Source organism: Myotis davidii, unplaced genomic scaffold, assembly GCF_000327345.1.
Source record: "Myotis davidii unplaced genomic scaffold, ASM32734v1 scaffold49, whole genome shotgun sequence".
NCBI lineage: Eukaryota > Metazoa > Chordata > Mammalia > Chiroptera > Vespertilionidae > Myotis > Myotis davidii.
The window spans coordinates 1,337,061-1,352,225 of NW_006300375.1; the positions used below are offsets into that span (position 1 = coordinate 1,337,061).

The 15,165-nt window shown below is 36.9% G+C and overlaps 1 protein-coding gene across 1 annotated transcript in view; it reads left to right on the forward strand.

Moving 5' to 3' along the window:
* SEMA3D (semaphorin 3D) overlaps positions 1–15,165 on the forward strand; it is a 125,550-nt gene that overhangs the window by 89,926 nt on the left and 20,459 nt on the right. Inside the window, exons 11-13 of the mRNA XM_015572693.1 lie at positions 9,139–9,361; positions 12,035–12,123; positions 13,914–13,955. Coding sequence (XP_015428179.1) covers positions 9,139–9,361; positions 12,035–12,123; positions 13,914–13,955 — 354 coding nt within the window. The remainder of the gene's footprint in view (positions 1–9,138; positions 9,362–12,034; positions 12,124–13,913; positions 13,956–15,165) is intronic.

Here is a 15,165-nt window from a genome sequence, read left to right on the forward strand (position 1 = left end):
TGGCAGGCATTAGCTGTGACAGGATGGTGAAGCAGGTAAGCAGGGGCACCAGACCAAGGGGGGGGTGCCAGTTGCTGCCATCGGGGCAAGCCTCTGCTGGTTACTATAAATTCTTTGCCCCTGCATGCCACGGTCCTGCACGGCGCTCACACCTGCTGCCAGTGCCAGCCCCGCTTGCACCCGCTGCCAGTGCCTGGTGCCGGTCCTGTTTGCTTGATATCATCAGCAGGTGCAAGCAGCAGCTGCCGGCCCTGATCGCCCCTGATGGCTTCTCCACCTCCTCCTGCTCCTGAGGGGCTATTGGGGCAGCAGCTGCCGCTCAGCAGCTGACGGCACCGGGTCCAGCTCACACCTGCTGCTGGCGCTGGCCTCAATCACTCCACACCTTCAGTGGGTGTGAGCAGGGCGGTGCCATCAGTGTGTGGGAGTGGCAACGGTGGGAACAGGGCTGCCAGCAGACAGGGGACTGTGGGGACTGTGGCTGGAGGGGCCAGGCTGGGTCACGGAGGATGGGCTAAGACCCACCTCTGTGCCTACTGCAGCCTTGCTGCCCACAGTTCCTTTCAAGGTGCACAAATTTGTGCACTGGGTCCCTAGTAATAAATAATGAATATGTTATATGTATTGGCGGGGGGTAGGGGGGGAGGGTAAGGAAGAGGATTAAAATTCAGAGAGCTCTGGCTGGGAAAGTTTTATCATACTAGGATTCTGGTGTTAAGTATCATAGACTATCACATTCAGTACTATTTCTACCTGAGTTTGTTTTAAATAAAAGACTATGACCATTCAGGCCATTTGAAAAAGCATTTTTAATTATCTGAATGTTACAAGAAAAAGAATTTGAGACTGAAACCATTTACATTAATTACAGAATACAGCAGTTGATTCTTTTGATATTAAGAAATTGAACTGACCATCCCAATGACATTAGGCTCTGGTTATAGTGTGGGCTGGAGTTGCTGCAGAGGTGGGTCATGCTCACCACTTCCCTGCTCCTGCCTGAAAGAGTGATGAATGCCACAGGAGGCATAAAGACCCCTCACATGCCATGTCACTCCCCTCCTCTGGACACAGCCACATCCCTGAAATATGAATATGGGACCCCCACACACAGAGTGAAACGTACACGTCAGTGAGGAGGGTTTTCATCGGTGAGGAAAGAAGCACCACATGATGGGACGCAGGTTGAGAACTCAAAACATAAACTGTTCTCACTAGATCATCTTTGTTTCAGTAAAACTCTGAATCTTTTTATTTTCTACAAATCTCCAGATCAAAAAACTTAGTCAAAAACTATAATTAAACATGATCCAGACACAGTGATAAGTACCTTTACAACAACATGATGTCGATATTTTATGGATAAGAAGAAGCTCATAGTCTCATCGTTTATGAAACGATGAGACTGTGATTAAACTTAGATCTGTGGAACTTCAAATCAAATGCTGTTATCTCCATGCCATTCCACCTTCAAAATGATAAAGGCAAACAACCAAACAAAACCGTGCATTGTTTCTCCAGGGAGAAATGGTCTGTTCTCTGCACAAATAATCATGAAGTTTTGAAGCCATTTTTTGCACTTGCCATTCCTTTTATTTATTCCTTATTGCACTTGTAATTAGGGGAACATATCACACTTTAATAAAAATATTGCTGAATAATATGCTTTCTATGAAATGTCAGAATCTTTCCTGAAAACCACTTTCTGCTCAAGTTAAAAATTTGAAAAAGATTATTACAAACCACCTTTGCTTTTACATTCTCTGCATCCATTTTGCTGCCAAAGTTGAGTTGTAGCTTGTTCTCCCAGGAGTGACTTCTGTTGACATTACCACTCGGGTAAATAAACACTACAACTTTCAGGGTGCCATAGCTACTTTATTTTTTTTTTTCTGACATAACTATGTAGTTCCTGTGACAAGGCAAACCTAAACTCCCAGACTTGCAATGATAACACTACCCCACAGTGTTAATTAAATAGCCTGGGAACACACCGACGCACAGGATATATTTACAGAATTCCTTCACTTCAAGGGATTCTTCTGCCCTCTGGTGTCCAAAGAGCATGTCTGAACAAACTATATTTTGTTCTGATGGACTTTGTAAAGCATTAATGTGCTGGGAGTCTTGGTAATGAGAAGCTCCAAGTGACATGAAATACGGAATTATGTGCCATACAATGAATAACACAGGTCAGATGTGGAAATCAAACTGAGATCATGACAAAAATAACAGGATGCTAGATAATGCATTATTTGGGGAAGAGTTTTAAAGGCAAATTTCTTTTTTTTTGATATTTCATTTATTACAAAAGATATACTCTGTAATTTAATTCTGTTTTGGTAAGGAATTTTTAGGATTTATTCATAAATGTAAAGTATTTAATGTTTATTTAAAAGTGAGTTTCAGTTCTTAAACCAGTCTCTTATTGAAAAGGTGAGCAGAAAGTAGTTAAAATTTTGAGGTTGTGGTAAGAACATTTAATGTGAGATCTACCATCTTAATAGATTTTGAAGTGCACAACACAGTGTTGTTATCTATAGGCACAGCAGATCTCTGTAACTTATTCATCTTACATAACCAAAATTTTATGTCCATTGATTAATAAGTTTCCATTTTATTCCTTTCCCTAATCCTGGGGAGGAAAAAAATCACAACTCTATTCTTTGCTTCCATGAGTTTGACTACTTTAGGTAACTTATATGGGTGGGATCATGCAATATTTGTCATTCTGTGACTTACTTATTGAAACTAGCATAGTGTCCCAGTTCATCTCTGCTGTCATATATTGCAGGATCTTCCTTTTTACGGCTGAATATGTATAAATCTATCACATTGTGTGTGTGTTTATCTAGTCATACATCAGTGGACATTCAGGCTGTTTCTGCATTCAGTATGAAGGTTCCTCAAAAACTGAGGAATAATATTATATAATCCAGCCATCCACTTCTGGGTATTTTTATTCAAAACAATTGAAATCAGGATCTTGAAGAGATATCAGCACTCTCTTATTCCTCGCCACACTATTCACAATAGCCAAAATGTAGAAAGTACTTGTTTTGGAAGTTCAAATATTAAGGAAATATATGTTTCATTACTTATGAATTATTGTGCCAGTTTTTGACAATGTATAAAACTCTAATTTTGTAAAAATAACAAATTTCATCCCCTCCCAAATAGTTATTACTTTTACTGTTAAACTTTATTTTTAAAGATCAAATACACATGAATTCCCTAACTGCGGCTCCATTTTTGCTAGGGAGCAAAGTGAGATAGCTATAAGTACTATCTTTTAATTTTGCAACTTGATTTAATTGATTTTACTTTGTGTACATTGGTGAATGATAACACATTGTAATTCCCACTAATAACTTAAATCCAGAAAAACTTTGTCTTTTTAGTAAGAAAATAAGAATACAATACCAAAAATCCTGTAAAAACCTTGAGTAAGAATTGCTAAATATCAAACAGCCCCTGTATAAACATTTCCCCTCTCCAAATCTATTTTAGGAATTCAGATATCTAGAAAAATTAAAAATACTTTTTTGTATTCATATTTACATAATCAATTAGCTATTTAATTTAACTGACCCCCTGCAAAAATAATCTTAAGTCCCTTTTTTCAGCTGCCACTGAATTAAAAGAATGGAATATCTCCCTCTGTGTAAATTTCAAATCTTCACTAAACAAGAAGTAGAATTCTTCACATGAGTTTTTCTCTGGAGAAAATCAAAGTTAAAGGAGAAACACTCTACTCACTTTACAGTAGGGCCCTATTGTCCCTCTGCTAAGAGATAAAATCTTCCAAACTCATGATGTGGATGTAGATATGTATAATAGTCCTATTTTCCACCACAGGATTAGACTTCCTACTACTGTAAAAGACATTGAAAAATCCGAAGGTTTTTGGTTCTAGGTCCATTGGAGAGTTCATCATACCAAATCTGCTACTATGGACCAACTCTGGGCACTGGCATACCCGCCTGTTCTAGAAAGGCATTCTTTTTTACTTTAACGTGTTGATTCATCGTTGCCTTAACTGAATCCACTTTATGACTTTTGCTTCAACAAAGCAAATCCTGGAGGGCTTGCGTCACAGAATAATCATATCTAATGTCGATAACTCAATCTGTCTAGCAGACTGGATATCAGTAATGGTGCTTAACCTACAACTAGAATGATTGCTGAGGAATTCCAACTTACCCTGGAAATGGCTGAGGTTGACATGACCATGGAACCCACAAGTCCCAGAACTCTTTGGGTGCTCTGTTTTCTCTCCCGACCTTCCTAAAATATTTGGCTTTTGCACAATGACATGTTCTTAGAGACTTGTTGATTCTCAGAATTTTAAGACTTCATTAATCCCCTAAATTAGATCTGAGTTGTAGACTGGCCCCATGAAATAAGGGTTTTCTTGATTATATTCTAGCTAAGAGATGTTTGAAGGTTGACTTGCAAATATAGGTGTCCCTGACTTAAGAAAAAAATATGTAATTTTAAAAAAGTTTCCTAAACTTCCTTTTGACTTGTGGAGTGGTATACTGTGATAATTTTACCAATAGGGACTGAAAAATATGGAAGAATTTTCTCACAGTGTCTCATGCTATCTTTTCAGTTATGCACCTGCAGAATATAGCTAACATTTTGTAATTTGCTTTGCTTTGCTTTGTTTTAAGTAAAACTTTCCCAATTAATGTAAAATCTTTGGAGAACTGCAGGGAAGTCTCATTTTATACATCCCTGGCTCCTAGATGCCTCTCTATCATATAAACATTCACAGTTTCATTTTCTTCTCAACATTTGTTCACTGCATGGCCTTCCACTTAATGACAAACTTTTACTTTGTCATCACTTCTCTAAATTACTGAGGATATCTTTAATTCTAATCCTCTTAGGTTTTTGATTCTAGAAGGGGAATCAGAGGCAGGACTAGAATCTGGGCCTCGTGATCCCAAGTTCTTAACACTGGTTGCATTGAAGAGGACATAAGACAAAGCATCACTTTCATTTCCCTAAGCTGTGTATATAGGCTGTGTTTCTTGGAAATGATGAGAGGCAATTAATTTTAACTTTCTTTTCCATAGAGCCAACATTCAGTTTTGCAATGAGGGTCTCCAGACTACTTACTGTGTTCAACAATGTTTTCCTTTTTCTGGTGTCGCAATTCCTCTCAAGGAAAGGGAACCTTAAAAAAGAGAGAGAGAGAGAGCCCTAGCTGGTTTGGCTCAGTGGGTAGAGCGTAGGCCGATGGACTGAAGGATCCCTGGAGTGATTCTGGTCAAGGGCACATGCTTGGGTTGCAGGCTCGAACCCCAGTAGGGGGGTTGCAGGAGGCAGCTGATCAATGATCCTCTCATCATTGATTTTTCTATCTCTCTCTCTCTCCCTCTCCCTTCCTCTCTTAAATCAATAAAAATATCTTTGAGAGAGAAAGAGAGAGAGAGAGGAAATTGCCCTCTTCATTTGTACCCCTGGCCTTTCTGCCTCTGCTATTGATTATAGGGTCTTTCCTGTCCATCGTTGTTAAAAACTGACTCTTAGATGAATAAGCTGGAAATAGGATGGTCTCCATTAAATCTGCATTTTTTTTTTACTTTATAAATAAAAATCAGACTCTTTTCTTGCATTGTAGTTTATTTTCCCCAGTTTGCAAGAAATGAAAGCCTGGCTTAGTTTTCTCCTTGTGCCAATTCTTCCCTCACGTTAGTCATTCCTCTGACGTGTTTAAAAGGCAACTGCAACCTGCAGAGAAGAGCCTGAAGCATCAGGGGGAGAAAACTTGTAACAGCTGCCTGGTGCCTGGCCAAGGGGCAAAGTTCCCTCACTGGGTAAAAACCATTTTTCTCCTCTTATCCATTGCTTCCCACTGCACAACTAAAGGCCCTCTGCTAACACCCAGCTCTGCCAAGCATAACATGATCACACCTAGCCAGCGGTGGCCGCCAGCCATGGGAGGTAGGCCCTGAACCATGGCCTGTGGCTGCTGGGTTTACCCTTTCATCTCACGGTTTGTCTAGGCAGGTCTCTTTTTCTCTTCTACTCTTTTGCCGGTGTTATTTCCAGCAAGATAATGACATTCTAAACTTCGGTAAATGGCTCTTTTCGTTTTACACAGATAAGCTCCCTGATTTATTTCGCACAGTCATAGGAGCTAAATTAGCGGAAGTCAGGCCAATTCGAAAGCTGGGGGCAGAAATAAATGGACCGCTACAGTATACTCAGATGGACCATGTTAATGCGTAAAATTTAAAAGTGTATATACACACGGAGAAAAATCCACTTGATTTTTAATACCTGGAATATAAAGCTGCAATAGGAAAACTTTATAGCAGTGGTTCTCAACCTTCCTAATGCCATGACCCTTTAATACAGTTCCTCATGTTGTGGTGACCCCCAACCATAAAATTATTTTCGTGGCTACTTCATAACTGTAATGTTGCTACTGTTATGAGTCTTATGTAAATATCTGATATGCAGGATGTATTTTCATTGTTACAAATTGAACATAATCAAAGCATAGTGATTAATCACAAAACGATATGTAATTATATATGTGTTTTCCGATGGTCTTAGGCAACCCCTGTGCAAGAGTCGTTCGACCCCCAAAGGGGTCGCGACCCACGCGGGTTGAGAATCACTGCTTTATAGGGTTTTCTAAAGGAAAATAGTTGAATATGCTCATTTTCTTTAGATGGACCATTTTCCTACACTTTCTCTTTTTTCTGTATGGAGTTTCTCTTTCCTATTTCACTCTTACCTGCATCATTTGGTTGTCATCTCAAGCTATTTTTAGATCTGTGTGCTACACAGCTATATGATATCAAAGGAGAAATTCCTCTGGTTTTTAATGTACTATAATAACAGTCTTTGGTTCAAATGGTACTATCTTAAACCTCAGGGAGCAGCTCTACCAAATCACTTTCATTTGTAAAAGCACCGGGGAGACGTGGACTTGAGAGATCACACATAGCAACCTGGATGAAAACAATCTTATGCAAACACTGGCAGCATGCCATGAGGAAAAGCTGCCATAAAAAAACCAAAAAACATGCATTTTCAAAGATCATTTTATAGTGGTCAATAGAAACCAGGTTTCCCTTCTTTTCTTCTTTTTTTCTAGATTTTATTACACTAAAACCTTTTTGTCAGTGGTGAGCAACGAGGAAAAATGTCATATTTGTTTCATCGCTAAATGTTCATATCTTCATCCATCTCTATTTTTCAGATTAAAAACTTGAATTATTTGAAAATGTGATACCAAAAATTGTGGCATCAATATCATCATATTATTTCTTTTGACATTTTGGCTACTGCATAACTACAGCAGCAAAGTCCAGAGAGATTTTTTTTTTCTTAAGTTGGAGGGCTGTTTCAAAAATATGCAGGCAAAATTTTGCTTTTGCTTTGACTTTAATGATAGACCAACCAGATTGTACTGCAGGCATTGTAAGCTGTAAGCCCAGTATAAATTGCCTTTAACTGAGCCTTACACAGGCAGCCTCTAATTGGGCAAGAGCTTTAAACCACTTGAGCTCCATATCCATTCTGAGTTGCAGCTCAGGAGGGCTGTTTCAAAAATATGCAGGCAAATTTTTGCTTTTGCTTTGACTTTAATGATAGACCAACCAGATTGTACTGCAGGCATTGTAAGCTGTAAGCCCAGTATACATTGCCTTTAACTGAGCCTCACACAGGCAGCCTCTAATTGGGCAAGAGCTTTGAATCACTTGAGCTCCATATCCATTCTGAGTTGCAGCTCAATCTATTTAATATGGGGTTCCTTCCACTAGAGAGTTGACATTGCATTTGGCTGAAGGCTAAGTGCTAGAAGTAGTGACTGCAGACGCAAACTTAGATCGTTAGACCAACATACAGTTCAGACCAAATGACTAAGTAATAACCAAATGACTAATATTCTAGGATATTTCTAATCTCTTTGGTACAGAATAGATATCAAGAAAACATCAGTTTATTAAGACAAGCTATACAAGGTTTTTTTGTTTTTTTTGTGTGTGTGTTAAAGATAAAGATATTTTCAAATTAATTTTAAAAATCATTAATGGATTTATTTTTGTATAACTTTGTGATATTTTCCTAATTTAGTGAGCCATTGGTATAATATTAGTCCAGGGTCATATACTGTGACTGTAAAACTATCTCAGTATCTTTCGTTCCCTGAGGATGACCCTGTTGATGCTTTGTCTAAGCAGTATGATATATTTTGGGCTTTCGACAGGATTCTAATTAATGCCTAGTATAAATGGTTCAGTTCAGTGGAAATTATTCCCAATGTCAAAAAACTAAAATATGGAAAAAGCAGCACATTCTTTAAAGCTTTCCTCGATGTCACTCATTTTCTTCTCTATGCCTGTGTCATGTAGCCAAAGTTTTCCATTCCAAAAGAATGCATTAGCTCAGTAAGAATATAAATGTGGTAACAGAATTATTCTGCAGTAACTTACTGAATCATAATATACTGAAATAAAAAAAAATAAATTTAGAAAATAGGAGTGGAGATATGTATAGTACTTAAAAAGTAATTATAAAGTAACTATTCATGTTCTTTGAATAAAGATAGCAAATCATTGAATTTCTGCTGGTAGGAATGTCTCACGTTCCCACCAGGGGGCAGGATATGCTAACTATTGAATTTGTGGACACTAAAAGGCACTCAGGCAATTTTAGACAGAAGTGAGAAAGTTCCACAGATCCTTTGGGGAAGAGCTGTTGAGTTTTCACACGTTATAGTTATGGTTTGAATTTAAAAATGAAATCTTATATTAATTAAAAAGAAATGGAAACTAATGGCTTTCATAGTCCCATGTTTGCTGATTACTTTTATAAAAATTATTTGACTTAAATTTCATGTATTTTTACAAAAAATAAAAATTTTTATAGGAACAAAGCTTGCTGTGGAAACTTTAGAAAATACAGATAAATGGGTATAACATAATATTTTTGTGAGAGAAGATTGGATTTAGATATATCTGGGGTAAACTGCATTTATTTCTAAGTACAAGTGATTCTACATTGATCCCGTTCACCATCCCTTTAATATTTTCAGTGATAAGCCTTTGTATTAGAACAAAGTAGACATTTCTCAGATGCATGAGCAATACTCCCCTCATTTTTTTTCAGTGTCCGAGCAAAACCTATGACCCACTGATCAAATCCACCCGAGATTTTCCGGATGACGTCATCAGTTTCATCAAGCGGCACCCTGTGATGTATAAGTCAGTATATCCAGTTGCGGGAGGACCAACATTCAAGCGAATCAATGTGGATTACAGACTGACGCAGGTTGTGGTGGATCATGTGGTGGCAGAAGATGGCCAGTATGATGTAATGTTTCTTGGAACAGGTACACTAGAACAAGATTACGCTTTCCTTCCAAGGCATTTTTCATTATTACACAAACAAAACAAAACTTCAAAATTAGTTATTGATCAAACCAAAATGAGTACTTATTAGTTAATATCTAGTCAGTAATTTTTTGTTGTGTTCAAATGCCTCAGTCTTCATTTATGGGAAGATTATCACTTACCCCTCTGCACACCCATCCCTACCTCTTTTCTCATTAGTTCTTCTCTTGGGTTTTAAGGACCTAGGGAGTTTGGAGATTACCTTGCTGGGGAATTCTGCAGATCAAGATAGATGCATCTCTTTCCAGGTGGTCACTCATTAGTTGGTATTTCTTAAAATTGCATAACACACCCTAGCTGGTTTGGCTTAGTGGATAGAGCATCGGCCTGCAAAATGAAGGGTACAAGGTTCTATTCCGGTCAGGGGCTGTGGGCTCGACCCCAGTAGGGGTGTGTAGGGAGGCAGCTGATCAATGATTCTTTCTCATCATTGATGTTTCTCTCTCTTTCTCCCTCTCCCTTCCATCTGAAATAAATAAAAATTGCATAACACGTGCTTTTAATTGAGAATCATAAATGTCTTCCAGCCTCCTTTAGTATTTATTTGAGATTTTAAAATATATTTGTATATTAGGACTGCAATGTGCCTGCTGTAGAGTAGGTTCTCAGTGTCTGTTTGTTGAATGACTACGGACTAAAATTAAACAAGCAGCACAAAGCAGTGTTTCTTTATCTTTAAACATCACATTTGCTTTTCCCTACTGAGATATTTGATAAGCCCTACCCCAAAGGATCCTTTCAGCCAGTTTTGAGAATCAGTGACTTAAGATGAGTTAAGATGACTTTTCAAAATAGTTAAGCATTGCTTTGTAAAGTTCTTTAAGTAGAAACTTCTTGAAGATATTTTTTCTTATCCTTGAATTTTGTGGATTATGTATCACTTTCATTATTGAACCTGTTTTATGTATTTATTATTTTTCTGCCAACTCAGCAATTATAAAATGAGAAAAATATTTTTTTCCAGAAAGAGAACTATTGCTGATTTAGCACGTCTCAGAAATAAAAATACTATCACCCTGGCCAGTGTGTCTCAGTTGGTTGGGCATTGTCTCCTGCACCAGGAGGTTGCTGGTTTGATTCCCAGTCAAGGACACATGCCCAGGGCTGCAGGCTCCATCCCCAGTAGGAGCATGTAGAGGCAGCCCTTCAATGTTGCCCTCTCACAAAAAAATAAACTATTTTTCCAAAAAAAGTGTTATCTCATCGTGTCATATGAATTCTAATGGCAGTAAATAAACATACACTGAGCGACCAGATTATTATGACCGGCCAGATTATTATGACCACCCCATCAGTACTTCATTGACACTTCCAAAAATATGAATATTGAAAACTTCCTAAGCAAATACTCTCAAGGTTTTATTATCATTTGCATAACTAATTCACTTCATTGTACTGATGGAGTGGTCATAATAATCTGGCCACTCAGTGTATAGCATTAATAGAAAAGCACTGCATCTTACTATGTAATATAATGGATCAAGCATTGCATAACGATAGAAATGAATGGGTTTTCAAGCAATGAACTTTTCATTGGAGGAGGACATAGAAGTACAGAACAACTTTAGAATAATTTTATCCTAAAAAATATATTGGTTCTACAGAAGTTGGGTTTACTAGGAATCCTGTGTGTAACAGACTCCAATTGCTTTCCAGAAACCAGTCAAACCTGATTGTGTTGCAGTGGTAATAGCAAGGCCAAGGAAAAAAAGTGATGTTCCCAGTGCCACACAGATTGTTACTGAAACATCAAAACTTGAAATCATTAGGTTGTCACTGATTCTGAGGAGTTTGCCACTTCATTTCTACTGCCTACCCCAAGCTCATGCCTAGGTTTTGAACATTTCAGCGTCATAAATGCCACTCTGCCACTAGGTGGTACTACCTAACTTTTACTGATTACATTATAGGGATGTTAAGATAGATTTTCAATCATGACATTTGGACATTTTATATTTTTAAAGATTCCAGAGTTATTTAAAAACAGAGAAAATAATCTAGACTAATTTGTGCAAATAGGATTATTACCATAAATGTTAATACACTCTGCTTAGAACTTTAAAAGCATCTATTTTGTATAAGTTAATTTGCGAATGGGATTCTTTTCTTCTAAAATGTTCCTTAGGTTGTCTTTCTATAATGGTGTGTCACCTTACAGAACAGCAACATAAGATTCCTACTTAAGGCATCTTTTCAAAATGTTGATTTTGGTTTATAATATTAACCTTTTAATAGTCTTAAATTTAAATAAAATAAATTTAAACAAAAACTTTAATTCCTAGCCCACTAATAATGTTTATGTATATAAAATACATTTGATAAGTGAGCTACAGTTTCCTCCATGTATATAACATCAATAATTTCTCTTTCAAACATATGTTTTTTTTAATATTTTCCTTATAAAGATGTGTTTTATGAGATAAAAGCTATAATGTTTGGGGAAGGGAGAATAATATATATTAAGCTTTATTTCTTGCATCCTTTATTTAATCTGATTTCTTGAAAGGTATTTAAATAAAAATTAGGGTGTTATCTGAAGGTTGCTAGGAATATGCTTACAACTGAACATTGAAGGAGAAATAGCAGGATTATGGGTAATGTATTTTTTTCAGACATTGGAACGGTCCTAAAAGTTGTCAGCATTTCAAAGGAGAAGTGGAATATGGAAGAGGTAGTACTGGAGGAGTTGCAGGTATTCAAGGTAAGACTCCATCCAGAGTTTTGGGAAAAGAGATGAAACTGAATGGGCTTTGATATAGGGTGTTTTAACCTCATCACTTGTCTGGGAGAATTGCTTGCAAACAACTTCTTTATTTTCCTTTTCCTTAAGCTATGGCAAAAAAATGTTTAAAACAGTTACTAAGAGGATTAACCTTCCCCTGTAGAATACCATTGAATTCGGGGCTCCTGGGTTGCCCCTCAGTACTGCATTCTCTGAGCCTATGGCCAGACAAATTGCTACAGTAGATGAGAGCCTATGTCTCCTTTACTATCCAGATGCTTTTCTACTTTATCAATTTTACTTTTCAAAATTTTCTCCTTTGGATTTGATAGAACTGGAAGAGTATTCTCACGTGCCCTTGCTTTTCTGTAAGGACATTTAAAACAAACCAAAAAAAAAAAAGGTTGCATGCAAGTTAGTTTTCACATTTGTTAAATTCCCCTTGCCCACCGAAAGAGTTAGTCTACCTAAAATAATAGCTCTCCAGATTTTGGGAATGGCTTTGACTTTTCACAGTAAATTTGAGTTGTGGCATTCTTTGTAGATCCTTAATGAAATTCAATATATAATTATTTTCTGGAAATAACATTAGAAATAAAATTGCATTTCTTAGAAGAGCTTTTGAAAATATGCTAAGCCTTTTATTACATTTTTGTTGAAACATTTTATTGAAATGGACTGTTTCCGTGTAAACATGTTTTGCCCTACAAGAAAGTAGAGCCTTCCACTGTGAGGGGCTCAAGTTAAATAACATGCTGGGTTCTACTGAATCCTGTTTACATTGTGAAGATAATAATGGTCAAGGAGTTCACAAGAAAAAAGACCTGCTATCTGGCATCTACCAAAAACAAAATCTATGTCAAATATAAATGTGAATCCAGAGGCCAAAAATAAAGCCCCAAACACAGATAGGTACATTAGAGTAAGTTTCTTTCAGTGGTCAAGAAAACTGTTTGGATTGCACTGTTAAGATTAAATAACCACAAAAAAATTAAATAACGAATCTGTTTTATAAAATGCATAGCAAGAAGTTATTGGCTAGGACTTTCTTGCTTTAAAGTTTTTTATTCATATGCTTTTGTAAACTTTTTACATTTGCTATTGCTTTTCAATTAGTAAATATTGACTGGTGAGAAACAAATGAATTTAGACAAATAGATGAAAACATTTAAAACATTCCATCTTTTTACTTTGGAAGCTTTTTGTGTTCAGGCGTCTGATTTTGTACTGCATGCATAGAGCCATCTTTTCTACAAAACTGGCTCTAGATTATATCAAGGCATCATGTGCACCAGCATTTTGCAGAGTTCCATAAAGAATGTGCTCATCCACAAGGAGCACTATAACTCTTCAGAACTCCGCACTTGAGCACAAGTTTTTCAACTACTGATCTAAGTAAGAGCAGAAAAAGGTAATAAATAATTATGGAGATGTTCTTGTCAACACTAGTTTGAATTACATGGAAGCAGTTAAGATAAGCAGAAGAAGGAGAAACCTTTTGGGTACCTGGGAATGATTTTCAATGTAGTGTTTCTCATATAGTTAGGTGATTATTCTTTAATAAAATGCTTTAAAATAACTGTTTTGAAAAGGTTTTTTAAGGTAGAATTACAACCCAAAGGGAGGAAGCAGCAAACATTAAGATCCTTTCCTCCCCTATATAACAGAGCCTTGAAGTTTACTTCATGGATCTTTGGTACAAGATAAAAAAACTTACTGGCTACTATATAAGATTCTTAATGATCATTAATATTTAATTTCTTTTTCAGCACTCATCAATCATCTTGAACATGGAGTTGTCTTTGAAACAGGTATTTTCTTTTTTTAAAATATATTTTATTGATTTTTTACAGAGAAGAAGGGAGAGGGATAGAGAGTTAGAAACATCGATGAGAGAGAAACATCAATCAGCTGCCTCCTGCACACTCCCCACTGGGGATGTGCCTGCAACCAAGGTACATGCCCTTGACTGGAATCGAACCTGGGACCCTTGAGTCTGCAGGCCGATGCTCTATCCACTGAGCCAAACCGGTTAGGGCAGAAACAGGTATTTTCTTAATTTTTTTGTGTGTAAAAATTAACCACACAGCAACAGGATGATGGAATTAAAGTTTATTTTTAGAGAAAATTCATTGAAATTGCAAGTTAAATTATAAATAATAGAAAAAGCTTTAGATTATGTGTTTATTTTATAACTGATTAAAGACTATTGTTTCAGTCTTGCCTTAGGATAAATGAAACCAAATTTCATTCATTGAATAACATATTCTCCCCTTCCTGTGGCTCTCGAAAATTGAACTCACTTTTCTAGCCTCATGAGGATGTCTTTCTGTCAAGACCATAAAGTAACTCATGTAGAACACCAGCCCTAATCATTAAAAATGGTTTTTAATCAGGAAGTCTAGGAGGCAGACTCTGAACTGTGGTGGCAAATAACCCAACAGTTAACCTCCCACTTATCATTTAATATCCAACTCCCACAATCAATTTCCTCAACAGCAGATTTAGAAAAATAATATCCACCTCCTAATAAATAGGGTATCAAATGCACTCTTTTGGACTGACAGCTGATGCATTTTAAGTGTAAATTAAATGGTAGCTAATAATAATAATAATAATTATAATAATTTTAATATGACTTCACAGTTCTCAGATGTGATATGGCAAGTCCCAGCTGATTCAAGAGATTAAGACTTGCATTCCTACTTCTATATGTACCCCTAAAGTTTAAGAAAGTCACGTGATAATATGTTCTACATTAAAGTTTTGCTAAAATTGCCTTACACGACTATGCCTAGTATGGTAGAGGGATTATTAAGAAAAGATCTAAATAAGTTCCTTCTTCAATATTTTCCATTAATTTGTTTATCCACTCAATATTTAGTACTTGAAGGCCTACTGCTGTCCTCGGAGGGTACAGAAATGCATGAATGGCATAGCCCTTAGTCTTTGGAAGCTCATGGTGGATCTGGGAACCAAAGGATCTGCTGACAATGCAGAGAACAATGGAAGCATGCCCTA